This window comes from Drosophila teissieri, chromosome 2R (genome assembly GCF_016746235.2).
Source record: "Drosophila teissieri strain GT53w chromosome 2R, Prin_Dtei_1.1, whole genome shotgun sequence".
In the NCBI taxonomy this organism is placed as follows: Eukaryota; Metazoa; Arthropoda; class Insecta; order Diptera; family Drosophilidae; genus Drosophila; species Drosophila teissieri.
In genome coordinates, this window is record NC_053030.1 from 14,603,380 (window position 1) to 14,629,377 (window position 25,998).

The following is a 25,998-nucleotide window of genomic DNA, read 5'->3' on the forward strand; positions in this document are numbered from 1 at the left end:
ATCCTGACACGATATCGCCTATCGTTATCGGAAGTGTTGGTAAGCCCCCGCAGCTTGCTCTGCTATTGTGAACTGCAAAACAGCTGGCGTTTTGATTGCTCTGCGGCTTTAAACAAATTAGTAAAGTAAATAAAAACTGCATTTTACGTCCAAGCACTTAGATGGCTTTTTATTACCTGTAACAAAGTCTACAAATCGCAATGGGTAAGCTTGCGGCAGTGAAGGAATCGGCAGGACCGCATCCAAGTTCCCCCCCAAGCTGGTGATCCTAAATGGTTAATTTTTTGTTTAATATCTTTAATAGATTCGTCTCCGTGTTGCTTACTCTGCATGTGCGAGTATCCGGCCATGATGGGGGACTATATAGATGTACACTCCGCGCGGGGCGTTCAACTGGAGGTGACTAGGATTGTCAACCAGCACTTCCCCGTCCAGATCTCCAAGGAAAGCGACGAAAGGATATGCGGACGCTGCTGGAAAACCGTCTCCGACTTCCACACTTTGCACGACTTCGTCAGTGCAGCGCAGAGTTCGTTACAGGAAACAAAAGTGGCGCTCATGGAGGATGATCCTCTAACACAGGAACCTACGTCCTTCCCGGAGATTCTTAAACTGCCAACTCAGGAGGACGAGCGGTTGCCGGAACCACAAGAGCTTGGCGGACGGAACTTCTTCTACCCAGAGGTTAAGATTGAGGAGCATGAACTAGATACTCTTCCCCGCATCGAGATCTTGGAGAGTTCGGCAAACACACAAGAAAACCAAGACCAACTTGAGGGCGCAGCCAGACGCCTTAGAAAGCGTTTGAAGGCAGAGGAAGGATCCTCTATAGACAAGGATAACGAAGAAGATGGAGTAGAAGAGACTGCAGAGCCTGCGCCCAGAAAGCGGCGTGGGCGACCAAGGAAAACAGACGCAACCGTTGCCCCTCCCCAAAAACCTAAGGAAGACATTCAACTGGACCTTAAGGCTGAAGAGTTTGACGAGTTCGGAGATGAGGAGACGGACCCTGACTTTTCATGCCTGGTGCCCAGCGATGATTCCTCTGAGGACGACGGAGGCAGCGGTGGCTTCGACTCCGACTCAGACTTTGAGCTAGACAATGGAAAGCAAGAGTTTGCCGTGCTGCCGAAAAGAACAGTAGTGCGTCCCAAGAAATACAAGAAGCGGACGAAACCGGCGGAGCCGAAAGTCCGCATGTCCCGCGAGCTGCTGGAGCAGCGCAAGAAGCAGCAGGAGGAGTACGATGTCATCATCGCCAAGTTCTTTACCAGTGTGCTGCCGTGTGCCATCTGCAATCTGCTGGTGCACAACTTCACCGAGATGCAGCGTCATCACCGACTGACCCATCAAGTGGATCCCGGCTACATGATGTGCTGTGGTCGCAAGTTTACGCAGCGCAAAGTGCTGGCCGAGCATGTACTCGTCCACTGGAATCCTGATCACTTTAAGTGCAGCGTCTGTGAGAAGTCATTCCAAAATTCCCGACATCTTGAGTCGCACCAACAGGTGCACATGGATCCCGCCGTCAAGCTAACCTTTAGCTGCGACCTGTGCTCGAAGACCTTCCTTAGCAAGACGGCCATAGACTATCACAAGCTTAACAAGCATGTGCCCAAGTCGGAGTTCAAGTTCACCTGTTCCGAGTGCAATAAGAAGTGGGTTTCACCTGTAAGCGACTATACGTCTTTCTTAACATTTGTTTCCTATTCCTCAACAGATTCCTCACCGAGCGCAAGCTTAAGAACCACATGAGCTCCATGCACGACCCAGAGAGTACCATTATCTGCGACAAGTGCGGCAAGCAGATGCGCACCAAGATTATCCTAAAGAAGCACCAGGAGCTGATGCACTCAGATAAGCCACGTCCGGAGCCGGAGCTGCAGCAATGCCAGATATGCGGCGCTTGGCTAAAGGGCATGACAGGCCTGAAGCAGCACATGAAGAGCATCCACGTAGAAAGTGCCGGCGAGCATCGCTGCCACATATGCGCCAAGGTGTCCCCAAATGCCAGGGCTCTCAGGCGTCACATCTACCACAATCACGAGTGCGAGCGCAAGTTCAAGTGCACCATGTGCGAAAAGGCTTTTAAGCGGCCGCAGGAGCTCAAGGTGAGTTCGCATCCCATGACCTGTTGAAGTAAATTGATTAACTTTATTAAAACCCGCTTGTAGGAACACACATCTACACATACTGGTGAAGTACTCTACACCTGTCCCAACTGCCCGATGACATTCTTCTGCTCCGCCAACATGTACAAGCATCGCCAGCGATTGCATCGCGCCCAATACGAGGCAGACAAAAACCAGCCCAAGCCACCCAACATCCTGAAGATTTCGCGTAACGCCTCGACGCAAAACAAGCCGAAACAGGAGATCTAGCACCGAAAGAGAATTGTTTAATAGATTCAAACGCCTTTTCTCACTTTCACAGAATTAGCTCGAGTTAAATTTAAACTGTCCAATATCATTATAAATTAATGACACATTCGCACACATTTTAATTATTTGTCCATAAAACATAGAATAAACGTATTGTTTAAGTCACTCTCTTTCGAAGGAAATCTGTGAAAGTTGATATTCAAAGAGCGTTTTGTACCTTAGTCCTAAGCTGAAAGTATTTAATAATAAATGCGAACTGGACTCGGCTCCAATCCAAACAATTGATAACAAAACAAAGTTGGGAATGTCTTTCTTTCTTTATAATTATTTACAAGGATGGCTTAATTGCACCTTATATAACGCAATGACATTTACATGGTTTCATTCGTTTCATTTTTACACATAGTATGCATAACTTTAAAATATTTATATATAGATACTGTATCTCTCTCACGTGTCGCATAACTCGGTAAACAATTCTCGATTTAGCAATAGGAATTACTGAAAAACTTTACATACGAATAGAATATTATTGTTCATATCTCATGTGGTAGACCCTCAATCGCTGCTGATGGTTTTCGTTTTTTTTTTATTGGGTTAACGCACACGGGGGGTTAAACAAACAGGCTCGAGCGGATCTTCTCAGCGATTAGTGTATGCAAACAGCGCGCAAATTTTTTGCTTATAGATTTTCGATATCTAGGCAACATTTATAAATACAATACTTCCGTTGGTTAATAGTTTGACTTTACTCGAAACGTACCATAGCATCGGAAATTATTTAGCACAATTAGCTCCGTGGGAACGTTCGGTTTGCGATTTGCGACACCGTTTTTGGGCTTAAATTTATTTTGGGCATGTTGTGTGTATGTTGGCTGTTAGTCACGGATACAGATACCAAGTGGAGCACAAGCACGAAACGAGACGAAAATGTTGTAAAACAAAATGTAACTCAAATGTTTATTGTATAGCTACCAAAAAACGAACAAAAAAGAGAATTTCAGCCGCGTCTCTGGCGACCATGCATGTAAATTTGGCTGCGGGTTAAACACTCTGGGTTTTCATCATATCATAAACATATATAAGGCATAAGAAAAACATAAAATACTGCTTTGCAAACTGAAGGGGTGACAAAAGAACAATCGGAAGGTTCCACAAGATCTAGGATTATTGCAAAAGTTTTCTTCTTTTTTTCTGTGGACTTATTTCGGTTGATTTAGGCGCGCCTCGATTTCTCGAACCGGAAGTTGATTTCAAACAGATATCGGCAACGCGCAACATAAATAACAACAATAATTAGATAACAATGACTAAAATTATTTAAAGTAATCTATTAATTTTCTTTCATTAGATGTCTGCGAATGGTTCAGCTGATTTTTAAATTGGTTGTTTTTGTATTAAAGTGTATTTTGTGTGGCTGGATGTATGCAATGTTGGGGGCGACGGACGATCTTAGACCTTGGCCTGCTCCACCATATCGATGTTGACCTTGTAGAACACATAGGGGAAGTATTCGGACTGGCCAAAGCCCAGGCCGGGGATGTCCACGTTCTGTGGAATGAATTAAATACAATCTTGTCAGTTTAGGAAAGATTAACGGCTATCGAGTTTAACCCACATCAGCACTGCTGACAGCACCACCGGCGGAGACACCATCCAAGTGACCATACAGCTGGTTGAGCACATCGCGCAGACGCTTCACGCTCTTCTTGTTGGGCTCGATCAAGATGGCCTGGAAGTTAACGGGCAGGCCGTATCTGTGGGTGCACAAATTACTTATAAGACACATTCAATGGTGGTCACAATTCGACGGTCTACCTCAGCACGGACTCCACAAACACGCGCAGCGCCTTGACGTGGATGAGGGCGCAGAAGGCCTCGCTGAAGTTCACCTTCAGCCAACGAACCAGAGGACCCTGCAATGGATTCATGATTAGAACAGAGCTTTCAGGACACACACTCTCAGTGGTCTACGCACAAACTGCTTCTTCTTGTCCGTCATCAGCTTGGTCATCTCGTTCTTGCCGGCAGCCAGCTCCTCCTCGTTGTACACAAAGTCGCGCACAATGAACTTGCGCTCGCGGGCGTGCAGCTTGAACTCCTCGGCCACCTTCTTGAAGAGCGTAACGTTGAACAGGCAGTAGTCGGCGTCCTCCTGGATGAGCTGCGACGAGCGGGGCACGATCATGTCGGTGATCTTCTCGTAGTTGGTCAACCAGTCATTAGCCATGACCCTGTACGTGAAGGATCGATTAGGTTTAGATTAGTTTGTAATGGAGTGGTGTGCATGACTCACTTCGGTACAATGACCAGCAGGGTGGTCAGATACTCCGAGTCCAGGATGAAGTGCTCCTTCTTGACCAAGTCAGCCAGATTCCTGGTCAGCAGACTGCCACTATAAAACACGTAATATTATATGAGTATTTATAAAGTTGGAGTACTTATTTATGACTACTTACGTCTTCTTCTTTTCCAGGTTCTGCAGATTGCCCTTGAGGTTGTTGTAGGCCTGCGACTTGGTCTTCAAATCGCCATCGATCTGACCGATCTGCTTGGAGATAATGTCGGCGATGTTGCGCAGCGACTGCTTGATCGGGTACTTGGCCATGTCCCATTGGAAGCGGGTCAAGTACTGGGGTAGTTCGGCTATTGATGATGGATGCGTGAAAAATCGGTGTTAGTTAAATCTGATTGGCACAAATCGCGATCATTTTCTTAGTTGACTAGCTGAACAAACGGGTTGTTCAATTAATGTTTAAGTACAAAACGAAATTGAAAAGAAATACATAGTAATAGTAATTGATCTAAAAATCGTATTGAATTAGTTTGAAGGAAACTAGGCTCGAAAGCTATTTTAAATTAGAGTTATATAAGTAAAGTAAATAAGGTAACTGAAAAATGCTGATTAGTTAGTTATTACACACACATAGATTACATTAATTTACTCAGACACACACACACTCACGTACAGGATATATTAGGATTATATTAACAAGGATATATACACCGATAAACGAGCAATTTTTGGATGCAGTTACAGAGGCTACGGGGATTACGGGGGATTCGGGACTACGCATATTAGTCGCAATTGGAAATACCTTTCGTGTCATACGGCACAACACGTCAGCTGGACTTTGAAAACATAATGCTGTGTGATAAGTATAGATACGTATAGACACTCAAGATACAAAAAATATAATGCAAAAACAAAGCGAACAGGAACTCAGAACTCATTGTTTTGATTGAACATTTGGCGCTGGGCAAAGCTGCAGTTTTAGAAATTATTATCGTGATTTTATTGGGGTGACATAGCTGACTGAGGATATAGCTTAATGGAAATCGGCGTTAGTCGTGGCTGTAATGATGTGGAGCGCAGAACAACATTTGGTGATTTGGTGAGCGTACACTGAAAGAACAACATAATCGCTTTTACACTTTTACACTGGTACAAATAATCAACAGATCCGTGTATTCATATATATGTATACTGAAATATTCAAATAGTCAAATCGCGGGAAAGCAAAACGAAAGCGCAAACAAAAGGCGTTTGCAAATACCACAGAGAAAAATTGGAGAAAGGCAAATCAAAAGTGGCGAAAGAAGGGAGAACTTCGATACGATCACTGGGAGAAATAGTTGCTTCAACAAAAAGATAGGAACAGTAACGGAAACGGAAACGAAAACGAATACTCGTCTGCGTTTGCCATTTACTCCCGTGAGTGGACGACGATCAAGATCAAAGAAGGTGGAGTGGTTCAGATAGGTGGTGGTGTCGGGAAACATCAAGTTGCTCAAGAAACAATAAGGAGAAATTAGAATCAGACTCAGATTAGATCTGAATAATAATTAGAATCAGAAAAAAAAGGATAAACTAAAGGAAACGAAACGGAATGGAACGGAAGAGCAACGGCAACATCAACATGTACACATATAGTAGATATATGTCAACGTTGAGATCAAGAGATCTGCATAGTCGATATTTGATTGGGATTGGGTCGGTTCGGTTCGAATGGGGACCAGACCAACACCAACCCGGGCATGCTAACCTGGACTCAGCGGAAACTCGGGCGGCTCGGCGGGATCCGTGTCCGGACTGGATCGCCCCTGGCTACTACTGCCACAACAACTACTCACTGGAGACGATCTATGTGTTGGTGTTAAATTAAATCCATTGTTTATATTTAATTGACTCGGTGTAGAACGTTTGCTATAAATTTGATCGGCAAGAGAATTGAAGAAAGAGCGATAACTAGAGCGCGGTGTGGTCGATGCTTGATGCCAAAATGTCATTGCTTTGGATAGGTGTTGGTTTTGGTATTGGTATTGATTTTGATTGTGGTTCGGGTGTTGGTATTGGTTTTGGTTTTGATTGTGGTTGGGGTGTTGCTGTGGGGTCAGTGGTGTTGCATGTTGCTGTGTCGTCTGTTGCTGTTGGTGTTGGTGTTGCTGCTGTGCTGTCTCGTGTTGCTGTTGTGCACTGTCAAAGTGGATTGCGAGTGGCAGAGTGTCGAAGTGGCGAAATGGTGATGGTGATCATGGGTGGGCAAATGCGAATGTGCGATGGGGAGTGATTTAAAAAAGAAATACATTATTATTGCACTTGACTCAGTTCTTGGTTCTTAATCAACTCAAACATATATGGATTTTCTGGGTTTCACATTGCTGGTGTGGTATGGTTTTTGGTTTGGTTTTGGTTTATAGTTTTTAGTTTTCGGATGAGGGCAGGCAAAGCGGGTGCGCCATTGTTTTCAGTGTGTGTGGTGTTGTTTCTTGTGTTTTTACAGCGTGTTTGGTGTGAGGCTTTTGTATAAGTTGGGTGGTGTTGGTGGTTGTGGTGGTGGAGGTGGTGGTGTTCATTTGGCTAAGCTTTAGCGGGATGACAGCGGGTGACTGACTGGCATTTTATTTTCTGGTTTTGGTTTGGTTTATATTTTTTTGTCTGGGGTGCTGGCGATTTGGCAACGTTCTACAAAGTAGGTAATGCGATGATAAGATACCTGCTCTTCTTAGAGTTACGCTTGGGCTTATTGAACCACCAGTCGAAGGCGTCCGACAGATCGGACTGCACACTGTGCGGACTCTTGGGGTCCTCGTCCGTTTCCCCATCTTCGGGGGCATTTGACGCATCGCCCTCGTCCTCCGACATGGACTTTTGTGCGGGCGACTGCAGCGGATTGGAATGCGGTTGCGATTGCGGATGCGAATGATGATGCGGCGGCTGCTGCGGATGCTGCGTGGCCAAATGCAGCTGGCTCACATGGCTGCCGCTGCGGAAGCTGAGCTTGTTATTGTTGATGCTGCACGTGTTGTTATTCAGCCGCTTGCTGTTAGAGCGGGACATGCTGCTGTGCACCGAGCTGCTGGTCGTGGGCGCCGACGTGGAGAAATATGCCGAGGAGCAGAGCGTCGAGCAGGAGGCCGGTCCCGCTCCACCGCCACTGCCGCCGCCAGAGGAGCTGGATGCAGCTGCAGCGGCCGCGGCACTGGTGCTCGGTCCACTGCCAAAACCGCTGCCAGTGGCTATCGCCGCCACCGTGGACAGTGCACACCGGGTGGCACTGAGCATGGAGGAGGCCGTCTGGGAGTAGCACTCATCCGCCAGCAGCGTGCTGGCCGTGGCACTTGTGCTGGGCGGGGCACAGGCGAAGCACTCATCGCACGGACAGGCGTCGAACTCCGGCTCCGGGTCGTGACCCGTGGACAGGTTAGTGAGGCTGCCGCCGGTTAGGGATCCTGGCGCAAGGACGTCGCAGGCACAGGCAGGCGGAAGATTGGGTGGTGCAGACGCGGGCGCAGGAGGAGTGGCGGGAGAACAGGTGGCTGCGGATTTACCCTTGAGATCCTGCGGCAGCTGGTGGTGATGGTGGTGGTGATGGTAGTGTTGGGGTTTGTTTTGGTGGTGCGTGTGCTGGTGTTTTCGCTGGTGTCGCAGGCTGAGATGCTTGATGCGCTGGTGGTGGCGACACGGCATGCTGTCGTCGGGTGGCCCAGGACCTGCATCCGCGCAAGATTCGTTCGGGATTCGCGTGCCAGAATACGGGGCGATTCAGGATTCATTCGGATGGCGATCGGGTTTCGGTTTGAGATGATGTTTTGTGTCGTTTTTGATTTGGTGGCGATTCGATTACCGATACAGACAATACAACACAAGGCATTTAGATTCGGTTGCAGACTTAGTCTTAGCTAGGGGTTCCCTTCCGATTGCTTCGGCTCAGTTTGCCGGCGGGACGGTCGAAATAAATTATAAGTAAAACTATGTAGCATACATTTAGGGGCTAAACCTCAGGCTCTGCCTATCTAATCTCAAGATCAACTGCTTTCATAACTCTAAATCGAAGATCTCTGGACAATCATCATCCAAACGATCATCAACGAAAAGCAAAACCAAAATTATACTTATCATTTTGTAAATATCGTATATAAATAAATAAGGAAAATCATATGAGAAAAATGTAAATAACTTGAAACTCATGTGTGCGTATTGGGTTTGGTTTTTGGAGATATGTGTGCGAAAAGGATTTGGAGGTGAATGGCATCCCATGAACAACAGTGGAAGAAAAATGTAATCGGGGGAATTCAGTGATCCCATGGCTGATAGATGTTTGCGTCTCATTTTGTGCTTTCATTTTGGGCGTTTTCTGGTACTCGAATAATTTGTTTGCAGTGTAAAAGCGTTGCTTTGTTGACTTTTTCGTGTGCTCCACACTTTACCAATTAGCTCTAATTGCAAGTATCTCCCCAAGTATCTTTCCCAATTAGCGAATTGCGGTGGATGTGAAAGGCGTATGAACAGGTGCAGAGGTACACACACAGACACACCGACGCCTACCCACCCACACACGCGTACACACACACTCTATCGGCGGATAAAAGGTCCTTTGAGGTGCATCTCTGCACTTTGGCTGTGTGTGTGAGTGGGTTTTTCGGGGGAAAATGGTACAGAAAGAAGCGTTTTCCAAGCGAATCGATGCAGGTGAGGAAATGAGACAACACAGATACACACACACACACACACACGGCAATTAGGCACACACGCAAACACACACACTCACACAGACAACAATTACAACAGTCTATATAGTTAAAACATATATGTACAGTACAAAAGTCGGGCAACTGGTAGACGCTCGCACTTACAAAGTTATTTATACAAATCATAGTACATGTAAACTCGAAATAAAAATTAAGAAATATGTATGAGGGAACGATACTCGCGCAAAAGTTCATAGTCAAGTATTTATATATATATTTAGATTGTTATATATGCAGTTTATGGGTCTATATCTTTACACATTAGATTTCCTTCGTCTTCAGCGTATCTTTTTTCTCGTTCTATTTTTTGCGGTGAATGATTTAAAAACTAATGGGCTTTCAAATGACGGAAAACCACAAATAACTTGTCCAACTCAATCGTATCGAAAACCGAAAAGAAACGTACAACAATTCATGTAAAATATACAAAGTGTTCACTGTACTCCCTTCAGCGTGTGTGAGTGAGTGTATTTCTATTGTTTGTCATGAATTTATTATGTGTATATATATATGTACATATATATATTTTATATTCAGGGGCGACCTTCGACCAACGCAATGGAGTAGTTGACCGGGGATTTGGGCGCCCTTGATTGGGGCCAAGAATACGCTGGTGTGTGTGTGTATCTGTGTGTGTCTTAACTGGCATAGTATAGAATAGTTTTAGATTTATATAGTGTGTGAGGTCGGTGCGCATTAAATTGTACAACAAACGCAACACAAAATAAACAACGCAAATTCCCATTCGGCTAATTTCAACATTTCTTTTTTCTTTCGTTTCAGTTTCAACTCTTTTGTAGTTTGTAGTTTATTGTTGGCCGCAAAGTTTAATTCCATTGTTGTTTGATGGCACTGTATCTTTATTTCAGATCAACTTGAGCTAGATGCCTACGAAATATCCTTCTTTTCAGTGGTGATGATTGTGCGCATGAGTTCAATAGAAATCATAAGATAACGAAAACCAAACGAAACGGATCAAATCAAAATCAAAAGGAACCCAGGAGTGTAAAGGAAAATAATGTTAGGTAACGAAAAAAGTAAAAGGCCTAGAAACTAGAAACTCGAACCAAATAAATGTAGGGCCGAAGTGTTTCGGCTGAAAATCGATTAGTTTTTAAATCTGTTTCTCGCATAATCTCGAACTACTGGGAAGGTATATTAAAGTCATGATTGAAATAGACAGTATTCGTGTTAGTTAGGTTGGGCTTTTCTCATATAGAGACATAGATAGATCAAAACATTCCATAGGGACCGAGTTCGTACAGCCCCTCGACGGCTGGGAAACAGGATTTCGATTAAAGTCTCACTGGTTGTTAGTTAGTACAGAATAGTTGTGGGTAAACAATAGATGTGGGCAATACACATGGTACGATTATATCTGAGCATTCCGATTCAAAAGTGTCTACGGTCAGAAGAACTGCTTAGAAATAACTAAAGAACCAAAACGATATAGATTCGTGACTCGGGACAGGCATCACCTAACCACGTCAACTAAAACTAAACTAAACTAAACTAAACTAAACGGAACTAAGCTAAGCTAGACTAAGCTAGGCTAATACAACTTAAGTGGTGGCAGGCAGACGACTTACTGTTGTTGGCCATCAGGTTCTCGTGCAGCTTGTCCCGCTGATCCTCGAGCACCTCGCCCAGGTAGTTGGCCACCTTGCGGGTGATCTGCTCCACGTAGGTGTCCAGTTTGCCCAGATCGTCGGAGAGGCCCACCAGTTGGTCGAGGGTGCCCACCTTTAATGACACATCAGTGGTTAGATGGTGGTATGAGTACACTTCAGTTACATCACTTTTGAGGGAACTTACCTTAAGATCTGGAATATGGAACTTGTAGTTATTGCACAGGTTGTGTTGCTTGCTGGTCAGGTTGTTCATCGTGTCGTACGTCTGCTGGCAGGTCTTGTCGCCAGGGGCCGAGATAATCCAGTATTCGGACATCATCTTGATGGCTGTTGGGGAGTGAATAGGTTCGGGAGTGAGTAAAAGTCGGAGTCAATTTGTCTGTGACCTTGCTAAATCGATTACCCCCTCCCAGTTTATGTAACTCCTCCTATCGATTGAATGACTCGAAAGTTTCTGCTGATGAAAATTTAATTAACACTGTCCATCGCGCAACTGAATTGTATGTACATATTTGTGATCGAGCCCGGAAAAGTGCACTTTCCGCAGACAAAGGAGCCCCGAATGGAACCATCACAACCCCAAACTCTGGCGCCAGACAGTCCAGCGCCAGTTTGTCTATGTTTCGGTGGTATATATGTGCATGTGTACACTGTACAGGCCTCGTTGCTTACACAAACACTTGATCCTAGCACTCCTTGCGTCTCAACAGAATGGTTAGGAACTTTTCCACCAGGTTTTTTGGCATTTTTCCCTGGCCGCCGTTTCTGGGGTTTTCCTCTACTCTCTACTCCGTTTGTTTTTCCTACTTCCTGCGGTTGTGCCACATGCTGACGTGCTTCTATGTCGGGGGTTCGTTGCCGAATGACGGCTGGCATAACGACCAGATGCCATGGAAGCCGAAAAAGCCAGCGGCCGAAGTATCTGCGATCCGATTCGTCAGCCGAACACGAATCCGTCCGGTTGATGACGAAGCCGCACGGAAAGCATGGAAAGTGTGGAAAGCACGGAAGGCAGGAAAGGAAAAAGGCGCCATGGCTCAAACGAAAACGAGTGAGCAATTTGGGCAAGTGTCGCTGACTCCTAGCGCCGCTACTCCTCTGTTTGCTCCTGCCACAGGGCGTATGAGTAATCACATAGCAAACGCCACGAGATATAAATCTAACTTTACCCAATTTCGGCCTATGGTCGGCACTGTTATTACATAACCACCATGATGGCCTTCACAAAGAGACACGAAAACAAAACACGAGCCCAAGGAGTGACAACAGTCCAGCTCCGGCTTCGGCTTCGTCTCCGGCTCCAGATCCGTCTCCTCCTCCTGCCACATCGAAAGTCAAGGGAGTGCATTGTCCTCGCCCAGGAAGCGTCAGAAGTAGCAACAAGGACAATAACAGGAAGGGCGGTGGGAGTGACAACAGCAACAATCCTGGCAACAGACAGGGGGCGTGGTAAACGGGATACGGAAACACGCAAAGAAAAATATCACTCGAGACTATTAAATATAATTTTTCATCAAAATGAAGGTTAAGAATGGCATAACCAAGCTAATTTTTACAAGATCATTTTGGTAAATGTTTTAAAATTATATTTACATACGATGTACTCAGCTTTGAGATAATCATGATTACATTTTTAAAATGAAATATACTAATTATTGAATAGTTGTGTACATATATAAGCCAAGCTTAACTAGACTGTACTGTATCCTTTTCAGCTTGATCAAAGCTTCAAATACCCTTCAAGTTGCAGACTGAAACTCCATTCATGACGGGTAAAATGATAGGAAATTGATATGTGAACGTCATTACCTAATTTATCTACATAGGTATACAAGTTCCGATTTTACTAATGGCTGTAATGCTCATCTAATGGCAGAATGTAGCCAATGATAATTAAGCACTCATGTTTAGGCTACGACATATGCTCGATATACTCCACAAGGTGACTGGCAAAATAACAGAGACAGGGAAGTGCGCACGTTTTGTTTCCAGTGCAGCACTACGTATGTTTATTTTTAGCAGCGAAAGTCAAGTTGCTGCGGGCCAAAGGGGGAAGCACATATAGATAGCTGTATGGACAGATAGGGAGGACGACGAGCAGGAGTTACCGACTGTTATGCTGCCATGTTCATGTTGAACTGATGACGTGGATTGGCCCGAGTCCAAGGGAAAAGCGAGGACAGAGGGACGGTAAGCGGAGGGCTCCAGCCAACGCGTCGCCAGGCGAATGGAGACAGTCTGACTGGCCAACGGCTGGCGCTAATGGAGAGGGCCTGGGGTCCTGAGCTTAATCCATATCCACATCCATATACCGGTCCCAAGCCCATACCCATGCCCATACCCGTATCCGTACCCGTACCCATATCCAAATCTAGATACACATCCAGTTGGGGTAGTCCAAATCCAATACAGGAAATTGCAGCGACGAAAACAAAAGACAATAAAAAATGGAACAAAGGAGGAAAACAAAGTTTTGACGATATCCTCGCCGCAGTGGGTGTGCGCCCAAATTAATTAATAATAATGTGCTTGCCGGGGGGTGGCATGTGGGTGGCAGTGGGTGGTAGTGAGTGGTGGTGGGTGGGTGAAAGTGGGCTGCTCGGGAGACCTTGCACACAGACATACAGATAAGCACGCGCTGGAATTCCAGCAGCTGTTTGGCCATTTGAATTTCCGCCTTATTGGCCGTGTTTGAGTTTTGCCTACAGTTCGTAGAATATACGTATATATCATCTAAAATATATGTGGTTGGTTTTCATCAAGGTCCTTGGTGCACGCAACACCATTATTTATTAATCCTCGTGCAGCGCATCAAAGTGTATTTGCTTGTTTTCGCACAACACGATCTATTAATCAGCGAAATACGTGCCTTGTGGAAAAATAACCGAAAAGTGTTTCAATTTTTAAACAAAAAATTTCCAACTTATTTTGTTTACCCAAAGAGAGTAAGAGAATTCTTTTCGGTTCTCTTTGAATTTTCAAGTGACGGTTGCGCTCTTTTCACCACTCGCTGTGGTGAGTTGCTCTCGCAATGTCAGCTGTTCGTTGACAGTCACATGACAGTTTTTCGATCGATAATTTTCCGCTGCTCACGGGTTTTTCATTTGAACACAGAAACCAAAACACTTTTTACACATTTTCCCTACTGCCCGCCCCCTAGCCCACACGATCATCAGCTGGATATTTCCAGATATATCCGCAGGCCTCGCGGCAATCTGCAGTCAAACGAAACGCATCAAACTTGCGAACTCTTATTTTCAGGGTCACACTGCTTAGAAAAAACCATAGTCACATTGCAAAAACTAATTTTCTCACTATTTTCGGTCAACTACATGAGACTTGCGCACTTTTTCTGGTCAGCAGACCTACTGCGATGTAGTAATCGGTCTTTTTTCGTCGAGGGGGGTAACTTTAGCACTTTTCACGGCGACGTGGATATACCGCCGAATTAACTATTCCATACGGTTGGCACTTACTTTTCAGCGACTCTGGTTGATTGCAAACGAAACAGGTGTGCTTTATGTGCTATCTTAAAACAGCAAGTGCGTTTTTCTTTGCCAAAAAATCAGCGCAAATCGACCGCCGCCACCCACAAATGCGAACGAAATTGTGTGGTGAGAAAAGCGCTGGCGAAAAAAGTGACAGTTCACAATGCCCACGGGATTCACGTGATGGCGCCAGTGTTGCTCAGCTTGCGAGGCAAACAGCTGACGCGGTGAACAGCTGTGCTGTGGCAGCGCCGCGCGCTTTCCAACACTGCCTGCGGCTAAGGTGCCGCAGTTTCGTTGCTTAATTTTTATTCACGATTAGTTTAGTTTTAAACATATCGCCCGCCCTGGACCATTAATATTAGCAAGTAAGTTGACAGCGAGTGGGCCCACTGTTCGTGCTGGGCTGGCGGCAGCCTGTAGGCGTGGCAGGTGGTCAGTGTGGACGCTGATGTAACCAGAAGTCAGAGGAACATAATATGTGTGCTACTAGGATTGCTCATTGTAAATCGGGAAAAGCTGTTTTCCACCGTTTTTCCTGCCGTGTGTAATAGTGTAGATCTGAGAATGATCCAGTGAGAATTTCTAGTGATATGAATCGATGTCGGCCAGTTTCATAATCCTGACCCCTAAGCTATGCTTATCGCCCGGCTCTCAAATACACGTGTATTTTCATCGGGAGCACCCCGACCTTTGACCTCTCTTTCCCCTCCCCCACTCCACAGCCCTCTGCAGCCGAAGAAAGAAAGCAAATGACTCAAGAGCTAACAATTAGGCAAGTGCGCAACAGTTCCAGGAAATGTTTATTCAAATATTTTCCAATTCCGAAGTGCTAAAAATAAGCGCACAAAAGCCACAACACAGCCCCTTTCCCCTTCCTTTCCTTTCCTTTCCCGTCCCCTCCCTTCGACTGCTCCTTTGCCGCATAAACAGCGCATCCATTTCCATACTTAAAGCCACGGGCTGCCTTATTCCACTCGGGCACTCGGGAAAATAACTTAAATGACTTAAATCGCTGAAATTACTTGAAATTAGAGTTTCACGACATCAGATAATGATTCATGCCTTCGCACAATGGGACCAAATATTCCTCTTTTTTGATAATGTCGCTGACTTTCACTTAACTTTATTAATTAACTAACACTCAAGTTATATCACATTAACTTAAAGTAGTTGTGTTATCAATTCATTTTAAGAGATTTCTGGGCATTATTTTACAAATTACCACTTAGGTTTAGTTAATTTGGAATCATGTTGAAGATTGAGTTCGGAGAAAATGATAAATCTTTTGTTAATCAGTTTTGAATATATCAGTAAACTAAGTATTAATTTTATTAATATTTGTGTGTTATTAATTCCTAAACACGCGTTCATCTTGTTTCTAAGTTGAAGTAAAGTCTTAAGTAACAAATGGAAAAAAACTCGTCTGTTGAAAAAGCGTCCCATATAATCGGCAGTATTTTTAAGGAAGCCGCTTTGTTCCCGCCTTATCAGCGATGGTCAGCCTTTGATCTTTACCCCATCGCAGAAAGCCGAAAGCCACGACTATCCATGTGCATATCTATATATTCCGTATATTCCGGCGGCTTCTTAGCCCCCGACTATTGTGTTCGTGCCCGTGCTCGCTGGCCGTATCTGAGCGATAAATATTTCCCGTAATTATGCACGATCGCTATTTGTTCGCCGAGCGCTTTCAGCAATTGGCATTGACTTACAGCGCCTATTCCCCTGAAGTTCTCGCCTCTGTTTGCTCTGGTGGCTAGTTGGCTTGGTGGCATGGTTGCTTGGTGGCTAGGTGGTCGTCTCTCCATTGCCAATACCGCCGTCATGGTCATATTCATATGCCAGTGCAGTGCCTCGAGTGCCGTCAGTTCGCGGAGAGATCCGATCGAGTGAGCTTCGCGCTGCCCAGCCTTCCATCACAGCCCCACGTTCCACTACGAAAAGTGAAAACCTATAGTCAATAGGCCAGTAGTCGCAGGTGCTAAACGTAACGGTAAACATGTCAACCGCTTTTCGGGTTTTGGGCCACACTCGCACCTCTTATCGGTTATACAATATGGACGCGTGTGATTGAGGGAACTCTCCCTCGGTGGGCATGACCCACTTATGGGCGAAGACGCTCCCAGTCTGTCCCACAATGCTCCACCGAGCGAAATTCAATATTATTCGATTCCAAAATGCACAAATTCACATCCATTGCCTGAAATCAAAGTGTTTGAAAATGTACAGAAGTTTCAAGGGAAGCTGTTTTGAGAAACGAGTTATTGTGCCAAAGTAATCATTTTAAAGATGTTTATTTGAAGCGCCCAAGCAGAGTAGACAGTTCTCTTTGTAGTTTAATGTTGTTCTTCAAGAACACTCGTAAATTCTCTGCGTGTAGCCGCAGCATCCACGCCCCTGTCCCTTTGGCCTTTTGGGCTTGTCTTGTTGGCTTACATTTATTGCGATGCGTGTGTTTTGGCTTACTTCACAGCGGCTTAGTGTTCTCTTTTGTGGCGCTCGTCTGAGCGGGGGAAACTTTCTCCGCTCCGGCGGCTCTCTCTCGCGCTCAGTTTCTCAGCCAGGGAAATCAGTTGGCCCCCAAAACGGGGGGAGCCTCTGCCTCGCAGACTTTGATGACTTCTTCAGCCGCAGCCAAAGTCACTGGCTTACACACGTCCAACGCAGCTCGAGCGTGCAACAGGTTGTCTCTGCCCTCGTCCAATTTGTAAGCATTATAAATACGCCGTGATTGCGCGGGGAGAAAGTTTCCCAATGCCAATTGGCAGTGGAATTCGGGCCACATCGAGAACTCTGCTTAAATTAAACTTAAGGAATCTCTAAACATTCAGAGGCCACAGCTTTAACTTCAAGACGCAATTTCGAAACGCGAATGTGATTTTTATAGTTTTAACGACTAAAATATTGAATTGAATGTACATTTAATCTCTTGCCAAACCTCCCACTAAAAGTAACCCAACTGTGTCTCTTGCAGAGCTCAGGATTAACTAGATAACCGGATACAATCATGGCATCCCACTGGCCCGAGAACGTTGGCATACGCGCCATCGAGATTCTCTTCCCCTCCCAGTACGTGGACCAGACGGAGCTGGAGACCTTCGATGGTGCCTCCGCGGGCAAGTACACAATTGGTCTGGGCCAGGCCAAGATGGGGTTCTGCTCGGACCGCGAGGATGTCAACTCGCTCTGCCTGACGGTTGTGAGTCGCCTGCTGGAGCGGCACCATGTGAAGCACTCGGAGATCGGGAGACTGGAGGTGGGCACCGAGACCATTGTGGACAAGTCCAAGTCGGTGAAGTCCGTGCTGATGCAGCTGTTCGCCGAGAGCGGAAACACGGACATTGAGGGCATCGACACCACAAACGCCTGTTACGGCGGCACTGCGGCGCTCTTCAACGCCGTCAACTGGGTGGAATCTTCCAGCTGGGACGGACGCCTGGCTTTGGCCGTTTGCGCTGATATCGCCGTGTACGCCAAGGGTGCAGCGCGCCCAACTGGTGGAGCGGGTGCTGTAGCCATGCTGGTGGGTCCAAATGCGCCTCTGGTTCTCGATCGCGGACTACGCGCCACGCACATGGAGCACGCCTACGACTTTTATAAGCCGGACCTCAGCTCCGAATACCCCACGGTAGATGGCAAGCTCTCTATTCAGTGTTACCTTTCGGCTCTGGACACCTGCTACAGGCTGTACCGCAAGAAGTTCGACCAGCAGCAGAAGGACAGTTCGAAGCAGCCGGCCAGCCTGAGCACCTTCGACGCTATCCTATTCCACACGCCCTTCTGCAAGCTGGTGCAAAAATCTGTGGGGCGCCTGAGCTTCAACGACTTCCTGCTGAGCAGTGAGGCGGAGCGGACGAAGCAGTTTCCCGAACTGGAACGCTTCAATACCGCCACCCTGGAGAGCACCTACTTCGATCGCGATGTCGAGAAGGCCTTCATGACGCAGTCCGCCGACATCTTTGCCAGCAAGACCAAGAAATCGCTGCTGCTGGCCAACCAAGTGGGCAATATGTACACCCCCTCGGTGTATTCCGGCCTGGTGTCTCTGTTGATTGGAGGACCAGCCAAGGAGCTGGTGGGAAAGCGCATTGGATTGTTCTCGTACGGATCCGGACTGGCTGCTTCTATGTACTCGATAAGCGTCACCCAAGATGCGGATGCCTTCGAAAAGTTTGTCTCGAAGCTGGACTACGTGCAGCCGCTGCTGAATTCACGCGAGAAGGTTGCGCCCGAGCAGTTTTCTGCGCTGATGGAGGTGCGGGAGAAGAACAACCATGCGGCGCCCTACACGCCCACGGGCAGCATCTCAGCCCTGTTCCCCGGCACCTACTACCTGAAGGATGTGGACGCGCTGCATCGACGCACCTACGAGCGCACGCCGACCATCAGCAATGGGGTGCACTAACCCCGGGCTATGGTTCCTTCGGTTTGGTTTCGGTTTCGCCTACAACTTGACAATAACTCTAATTCTCTCGACCAAACCCATGTAAGCTGTAGCTGTAGACGGTATCTAATTATAACTGGTGTGATCCCAGGGGTCGCTTTCCTTTTGCTCTTATTCGGGTCCTTGTCGCGTATATAGTACTACACTTCTTATTTATACAAGCTTGCGAATTAACTCTTTCATCCAGTCAGACCTTATTTATACCATGGAACAAGTCTTAACTAGCGTCGGTACTGCAATTTATGCCTATAATTGTACAATACTTATACCTGTGTGTAAGGCACACAATCAATTGTTTAACAAACAATAAAAATCAACAAAGTCAAACTCTTTGCTTATTACCTGGTATTTATTGTCGGAAATAACGTATTACACAGGTCATCGTTAAAACGTCGATGAGCAATGTGGAAATAGTGTCTGTATAAGAGCATATTCGATTTGATGGCAGCGACTGATTTGCATATCTTGGGCTTACAACGCTGTAAACTTGTAGAAAGTTACGCCTGGGGGAGGGGAAATTAAGTAAGTCAGGGCTAGTTTAAGTCAATCGATTGAGACTTACCATTGGGATTGACGCGTGTGATGAACTGACTGTTCGACTGGAAGACGCCCAACTTATTGCTGGCATCGTACAGATCCTGCACATTATAGCCCTTGGGATTCGTCAGTCCGAGCTCCTTGACCGTGAAGGGAATCCTGTAGGGAGCGCCATCATCTCGGCGACTGACGAAGGCGACGGCATAGGAATGATGTCCACTCTTGGTTACTGGCGTAATGGGACGTTTCCAGACTTCGATTTGGTTGCGGGACAAAACACGACGCCCCTGGATGCCCAGCTCATCCTGGTTCACAGCAATAACCGCACTGCAAGAAACAATAGTTTACCAATAAGTCTAAGTGTGATATTGAAGCAGAACCAACCGATTCTGCAGTATATCCTTGATCTCCGGACGCACTGCAGCCAGATCATTGGACATGATAAGAGGCGCCGCCATAATGGACCAAATGGCCATCTGCAGCTTGCTTTGATCGTAACTCAAGCCGTAGTTTCCCAGCAGCAGCATATCGGGATCGTTCCAGTGTCCTGGTCCGCCATGTGGCTGAATCCTGTCCTGATTCTTGGCAAAGTAGTCCATGATCTGCATTAGGGACTCGAGGGAGTCGTCGATATCGTCCCAGTTGCGCCACAGATTGCAGTGCTGCTTAAGTGACTCATAGTCGGGCATTTCTCCAGCATCCTCCTGATACGCGGGCCAACTGCAGGAGTACACCATCGGACGACCAGTTTCGTTCAGCAGGCGTCCAAACTCCGGATAACCAGTGGCCATGTCGCTGATGTTGGCATAGCAGCCGTCCAGCTTCACGTAGTCCACATCCCAATCGGCAAAGGTCTGCGCGTCCAGCTTCATGTGCTTGATCACTCCGGGATAGCCAGCGCAGGTGTTGGTGCCGTAGTCCTGGTACAAGCCAAACTTCAGACCCAGGTTGTGGATCTGAAAACCATCCTTATTAGTATGACAGCCTGGAGGATAAGAGATTTATCTTATAAATTACATGATCGGATAAGGTATTTAGGCCGTTGGGAAAGCGTTTTCTGTCTGGAACCAGCTTCTGGGTATCGTTGTCGCGGTTCTTCTCCAGCCAGCAGTCATCTATGATGACGTACTCGTAGCCAGCATCCGCATATCCTTCAGAAACCAGGAGATCCGCATGTCGTTGGAAAAGTTTTTCACTGAAAGGCGAAATGAACAGGTAGTAATGGAACGCTAAAGGATCTGAGTTGGGCTTGGCAACATACCTGATGCACTCATCTGGATATAATTTACAGTCGGTAATGCAGCGGAAACTGTAAGAAAAACATATGTATTAAGAAATACCAAGAAATATATATTATAGTTATATTAGTACGTGTTATATAAAAGTTATTACAAAGCACGTGAAAAAGTTCATGCCAAGTCCTAATTTGTACTAAATATTACAGTGCACTGCATTAATTTTCACATTTTAATGCAAGACGTAATGATAGTTCTTAGTGATCTAATCTTTTTGAGAGATACTGGTAAAAGATTACTCACCGCTCCCAGGACATCCAGCCCATAGGTGGCCTGAAATCGAAGGAATTTCAATTTGCTGGAATGGAATCCAATCAAAATCTTGTACTCACTTGAGTGCCAGGCCATTATCGAGGCCCATAGATAATTGCAGAACCTGCAGCAGGAGGATCCCGCCCAGAAAGACGCCCCATGTTCCGTACATCGCGAGCTATTGGCAGCGACTGAATCCTGGCCTTTGGGCACCCAGCGAATTTATATTCTCCAGCGGGCGGCACTCTAGATAACTCCGTTTGCCCAAGGCACCTGAGGAGTTGGAGGCAGGGGAATGGCACCTGAAGAGCTGGCAGAAGGTTAGTGGCTAATTGCTATTGCTGTGGAGCACTCCCATCGACTGATTGGTGTTCGCCGGGCGGCGCAAACAGCGGGCTTTCTCGATTGCAGGAGGAGCCGGAGCCCCTTATCACGCCAAGTTCACAGCGATCGCAGGGAGCAAACAGCAAACAGCGAAAGTCGAGGAGAGACCGAGAACAGGGGCTTCTGATTCTGATATGCTTTTGTTGTTCAATTCTGGCGCTGTTTGCCAGCTAAACTGGTCTACAAAGTTGGGGAAATAGGTGGGAGCATAGAGGACTGGATCATGTGACTAGTGATGGGAACTATATTCACATGCTATTATATTCTGATCAGTGAAATGATTTTAATTATTTGTCTTGGTTCAACATGTAAATCTACATATATGTACATATAAGAAAAAAAGACGTATTTTTAAGTACTTATTATACCAGTGAATATATAATGTTTACTACTAGTTAATTTTTCTTGAAGAGCAGGTTACCCATGCTTAGTAAATTTAATGAACAACTAAGCTGAAATTACAAGTTTTCCAAATTATAATTTATTACTGTAAGTATTTATTTGTTCGCTCTTATCTGTTTCTTATACTGCGACTTATCACTTTGATCCTTTTTATTCATAAACTGCATTTTATATGTACATATATTGTATTTGCCATAGCTTTTGACTTGTTTTGTTAAGCAGTTTTTATGGATCAAAACATAGTTTCTATTTTTAAAGGTTCACATTAGAAACCAAACAAACTGAGCTTTCAGTCGAGCTCAAATTTTGTACCACAAGTAGTTTGTACCTTTGGTACTTTTTACAATTTAGTGGCTGGCAGCTCCGAAGAGAACCTACACAGGTACGTAGAACGTACCTTCTGATAGGAAGTGCACATGTGTTTGGCTGATTTAGCAAAATGCAATTACTGAACTGAGTATCGCTGCACTGCACTTGTAATTGAATTCTTTTGACCCAAATGTTACCTTATCGCCTTTCTACTTACAGATAGCGAAAGATGACTAATTAAAGCCGGTGTTCTGTTATTGATTTAGTCCTCTATTTGTTTGTACGATATGCACCGTTCTTTGGCAGTTGGTTTCACTAGATGTCTTATTTTAGTTGCGCGGTATATTATTGCAATGTACGACTAAAATTGGAGCTAAAACATGACACAACAACCAGTGTTGCTTGCCGATTTGGCAAGTTAGCAGATCGCTGGTTTAAAAATAGTGACCACATGTTTTAAATGATCGTAAAAGTGTAAATGGGATTTGGTTTAGCTAACCATTATGGAATGACGTTGATTTCTTAAAAATGTTAGTAATATCTCTATATTTTTGTTTTTAGATGATTTTCTTTATCGTCTCTGTGTCAAGAAATAACATATATATTCTTGTATGTATATTCTTATTTAAAAGATATTTCAAATTTAATTTACCCGCCCAATTCATTAAGCTACTGATGGTTTTGGCTTGAAAATAGCTACTTGCGCTCAAGATAAGTCGCTTTCCAACACCGACAGCAGCGCAAAACTCCAAGGAAGGGTCACACTGGTGGCTTTTGGCGTGTTATTTTCGTTTGATTAGACTTTTATTATTCACTTCGATTCGGCTAAACTTTAAGCATGGTATTCCAGTTGCCCACAACAACCGCCGCTCCGATCGGAGGCGCCTCATCGTTCTCCTTCGGCCTCAGCACAGGAACACCACCAGCAGCAGCCGCAGCTCCAGGAGCAGCAACCACGGTTCCCGCCACAAAACCCACATTCTCGTTCGGACCACCGGCAACTTCTGCTGGTCTCGGTGGCGGCGATGCAGACACTAGCAAGACGCAGGCTCCACCGGCTTTTGGATTCTGCTTGGCATCCGCCACTGCCTCAGCTCCCCTCACGCTGGGCACTCCGGCCGCAAATCCAGTGTCCACCACCTCTGCGACAGCGATTGGAACCTCTGCTGCTCCTCCCGCCTTCGGAGGCTTTATGGCTCAGCCTACGGCATCAGTGGTGCCCACCCTAGCTACCAGTACACCCAACACCGCTGCTACCACAACTGGATTGCTGGGCGGGACAGGATTGGGAGCTCCCAAGAGCACTGCAGCTGCTCCCACAACTCTGACAGCAGCTCCGACGGCCATAGCTCCCACTCTAGGAGCTGCACCTGCCGCAACCTTAAGCACTGGCGGAGCTTTTGCCAATCTCACTACTGAAACCAAGACCACAGACTCATCAGCCATTTCCACGGCCTCCCAGTTGTCCTACCACCAACTGGAGGAGCATATCAACAAGTGGACTCTGGAGTTCGAGGAACAGGAAAAGGTATTTACCGAACAGGCCACTCAGATCAACGCCTGGGACAAGCTGCTCATCAGCAACAACCAGAAGATCGTGGAGCTCAACGATGCCGTGAAAAAGGTGAAAACCGATCAGCAAGTGCTTGACCAGGAGCTGGAGTTTATAGCCACCCAGCAAAAAGAGCTTGAGGACAGCCTGGCGCCGCTTGAGAAGGAGTTCGTCAATCTCCCGAGGGTGGACATGGAACGCAGCCAAACCTACCTGATGGTGGAGAATCTGGACACGCAGCTGAAACAGATGTCCGAGGACCTAAAGGAGATCATAGACAACTTGAACGAGGCCAACAAGGGCCAGGACACTACTGATCCCATCATCCAGATCGGAAAAATCCTTAATGCCCACATGAGTTCGTTGCAGTGGATCGAATCGCAGTCGACGAACATTTGCAAGAAGCTGGACGACATTGGCAAGATTCAAGACTCGCAGAAACGCGATATTTTCCGAGCTCCCTTCTAAAAATTAGTCCCTTAAACTTGTTAACTTAAATAAAGGTTCCATTGTAAAGAGTACCGAGTAATGATTTACAGCATATCGTTAGGAAATTCGTTTTTTATATAAGAATTTATTATAAACATCATATCGCCTTCAATTAATAACCCTTGAAGTACTTAAGCCTAAAGAGCGGCACCTCTTTGCCCTTAGTGGTAAAGGCCAGGAAGCTGCTGTGCGGCGAGAAGGCCATGGAGGTCACAGAGCCAACTTTCTCGTGCTGTACCGGGAAATTGGAGTACACAGTGGCGCTGGGGAAATGGGCCAGCTTAACAGCATTCGGTGCCTGACTGGAGGACATCGCTAGCAGCTCGGAAGTGTGATTAAACTGCAGATCCGTGATGGCAGTCTGCAAGTTCATGAAGCGCTTCTCGGGTTGTGGGGACTTGGATGCGAACACGCTCTCGTAGTCGTAGATGTTGACCACGCCCTCTTGGCTGCCTGTGGCCAGAAGGCGTTGGTTGGGAGACAGTTGAATTGACTCTCCATATATACAGCCGTCGTCCATAAAGATGTGCTCGACGAGGTTCTGGCGCAGATTGAGCACGGTAACATTGCAAGTGGAACCGCAGACGAGGATCCGCTTGGAGTCAGCAGACCAAGCGAATCTCTTAACCTTGCCCTCCTGCTTGAAGGTGTGCAGCAACTCATTTGTTTTGGCCGTGAACAAATGAATGGCACCATACCTGCCAGCAGTGACGATAAATTGTCCACATGGAGAAAGCTCAAAGCGGTGCATGAACGGGATGTCGCCCGGCAGCTTCCGCCTGGATTCCTTGGCTTCCAGCAAGTCGTATGAGTAGTAGAATGATTTATCGGAACCAAAGTACGCCCTTGTGCCGCAGGGAGCAATACGGGTGCAGGCCAGCGGGAACTTCTTGAAGCGCATATTGTGCAATTTTTCGTTCTTTTGTCCGTCCACAGCGTAGATGGTGGCTATGCCGTTCATGCCCGACACTAGAGCAGCAGTACTGGTTGGATGAAACTGAACGTTGGTGGCATTACCCTCGGCATATGTGGCTCTGTTCAGGTCTTTGACCCGTTTGAAGTTTAGAGTCTTCTGGGGCAGACTACTGCTCCGGGCTTTGCGATCGATGAAGCCTACAGTCTGCAGCAGTTCTTCGTCGGAGGATGCGTCCTCGTCGTCCTCGTTTTTCACCTTCTTCTCCGCCCACTTGGGTTGGTTCAGCGTGCGCTGGAAACGCGCCGTGAGGTACTCCTTGTACGATTTATCCTTGCGCAGGTGGTTCAGTGGACCCGTGTGCTTTGTGGCCTTTTTGACATCGCCCACCTGCAGGTCTTCGTCATCGGAATCCGACCAGGCGGCTTTCCGCTTGTCTCCTGGCTTTGACTGGTCCGCATTTTTATCCTGCTCGTCCTCGTCGTCGTTCGGCAACTTGAGACCCACGGACTTGGCTAGATTAGTAAGCAGTCGCTGTCGGTCGCCAAAGAGCACCTTTTCCATTGGCACCTCCACATAGTTGAGATCCTTGGCCTGCGAGGCCTTTGGAATAAAGCGTTCCCTTTTGATCTTTTCCGGTTTTTCTTGTTCCTGCTCGCCGTATAGCGCCTTCAGGCTCCGCAACTCCTCCAATCCATCGCTGGACTCGTCTGAACTCATCTTGGTCGCTGGAAATGCCCGAAAACTCGTTTATTTACGATCTTTTCTGTGGACTGCACAAAAATTTACACGTGCAGCTGGGCGGGAAATCCACTAACGCTTTGAAATAAAAATACCACGACACGGAGGACTTATCGATAAGTGTGACCACAGCGATAGCAGATAT

The 25,998-nt window shown here is 46.4% G+C and overlaps 7 protein-coding genes across 11 annotated transcripts; 3 read left to right on the forward strand and 4 right to left on the reverse strand.

The window, feature by feature from the left end:
- Positions 1-64: 64 nt before the first annotated feature.
- Positions 65-2,627, forward strand: LOC122613636 (zinc finger protein 454). The gene is made up of 4 exons (XM_043787915.1): positions 65-204; positions 305-1,658; positions 1,721-2,111; positions 2,175-2,627. The coding sequence occupies exons 1-4, from the start codon at positions 201-203 to the stop codon at positions 2,379-2,381; spliced, it is 1,956 nt and encodes a 651-aa protein (XP_043643850.1). The 5' UTR covers positions 65-200; the 3' UTR covers positions 2,382-2,627.
- A 1,065-nt stretch (positions 2,628-3,692) lies between these two features.
- On the reverse strand, positions 3,693-14,674 carry LOC122613640 (V-type proton ATPase subunit C). Its single transcript, XM_043787924.1, has 9 exons — positions 14,521-14,674; positions 11,229-11,371; positions 11,003-11,156; positions 4,841-5,027; positions 4,678-4,776; positions 4,360-4,615; positions 4,200-4,297; positions 4,000-4,138; positions 3,693-3,932 (listed from the first exon to the last, which is right to left on the reverse strand). The coding sequence occupies exons 2-9, from the start codon at positions 11,361-11,363 to the stop codon at positions 3,834-3,836; spliced, it is 1,167 nt and encodes a 388-aa protein (XP_043643859.1). The 5' UTR covers positions 11,364-11,371; positions 14,521-14,674; the 3' UTR covers positions 3,693-3,833.
- On the reverse strand, positions 5,053-10,992 carry LOC122613641 (V-type proton ATPase subunit C-like). Its single transcript, XM_043787925.1, has 2 exons — positions 7,379-10,992; positions 5,053-6,525 (listed from the first exon to the last, which is right to left on the reverse strand). The coding sequence occupies exons 1-2, from the start codon at positions 8,350-8,352 to the stop codon at positions 6,423-6,425; spliced, it is 1,077 nt and encodes a 358-aa protein (XP_043643860.1). The 5' UTR covers positions 8,353-10,992; the 3' UTR covers positions 5,053-6,422.
- Positions 14,675-14,753: 79 nt separating the features above from the next.
- On the forward strand, positions 14,754-19,306 carry LOC122613637 (hydroxymethylglutaryl-CoA synthase 1). 4 transcript variants are annotated; one of them, XM_043787916.1, is made up of 2 exons: positions 14,754-14,900; positions 17,510-19,306. In XM_043787916.1, the coding sequence occupies exon 2, from the start codon at positions 17,543-17,545 to the stop codon at positions 18,938-18,940; it is 1,398 nt and encodes a 465-aa protein (XP_043643851.1). In that variant the 5' UTR covers positions 14,754-14,900; positions 17,510-17,542; the 3' UTR covers positions 18,941-19,306. The 4 variants fall into 4 exon arrangements, with proteins under 4 accessions (XP_043643851.1, XP_043643855.1, XP_043643852.1 ...); XM_043787920.1 differs by lacking the exon at positions 14,754-14,900 and adding an exon at positions 15,287-15,307; XM_043787917.1 differs by lacking the exon at positions 14,754-14,900 and adding an exon at positions 16,375-16,528.
- A 3-nt stretch (positions 19,307-19,309) lies between these two features.
- On the reverse strand, positions 19,310-22,521 carry LOC122613638 (alpha-N-acetylgalactosaminidase). Of its 2 annotated transcripts, XM_043787922.1 has the most exons (8): positions 22,376-22,521; positions 21,144-21,373; positions 21,055-21,084; positions 20,778-20,825; positions 20,534-20,711; positions 19,901-20,472; positions 19,542-19,843; positions 19,310-19,482 (listed from the first exon to the last, which is right to left on the reverse strand). In XM_043787922.1, the coding sequence occupies exons 2-8, from the start codon at positions 21,233-21,235 to the stop codon at positions 19,451-19,453; spliced, it is 1,254 nt and encodes a 417-aa protein (XP_043643857.1). In that variant the 5' UTR covers positions 21,236-21,373; positions 22,376-22,521; the 3' UTR covers positions 19,310-19,450. The 2 variants fall into 2 exon arrangements, with proteins under 2 accessions (XP_043643857.1, XP_043643856.1); XM_043787921.1 differs by lacking the exon at positions 22,376-22,521 and having other exon boundaries at positions 21,144-21,607.
- Positions 22,522-22,893: 372 nt separating this feature from the next.
- LOC122613639 (nuclear pore glycoprotein p62) lies at positions 22,894-24,231 on the forward strand. The gene has a single exon (XM_043787923.1). It carries the CDS (start codon positions 22,997-22,999, stop codon positions 24,176-24,178), a length of 1,182 nt encoding a protein of 393 aa, XP_043643858.1. The 5' UTR covers positions 22,894-22,996; the 3' UTR covers positions 24,179-24,231.
- Positions 24,232-24,264: 33 nt separating this feature from the next.
- On the reverse strand, positions 24,265-25,920 carry LOC122613642 (U3 small nucleolar RNA-associated protein 18 homolog). Its single transcript, XM_043787926.1, has 2 exons — positions 25,902-25,920; positions 24,265-25,840 (listed from the first exon to the last, which is right to left on the reverse strand). The coding sequence occupies exon 2, from the start codon at positions 25,830-25,832 to the stop codon at positions 24,312-24,314; it is 1,521 nt and encodes a 506-aa protein (XP_043643861.1). The 5' UTR covers positions 25,833-25,840; positions 25,902-25,920; the 3' UTR covers positions 24,265-24,311.
- Positions 25,921-25,998: the final 78 nt, after the last annotated feature.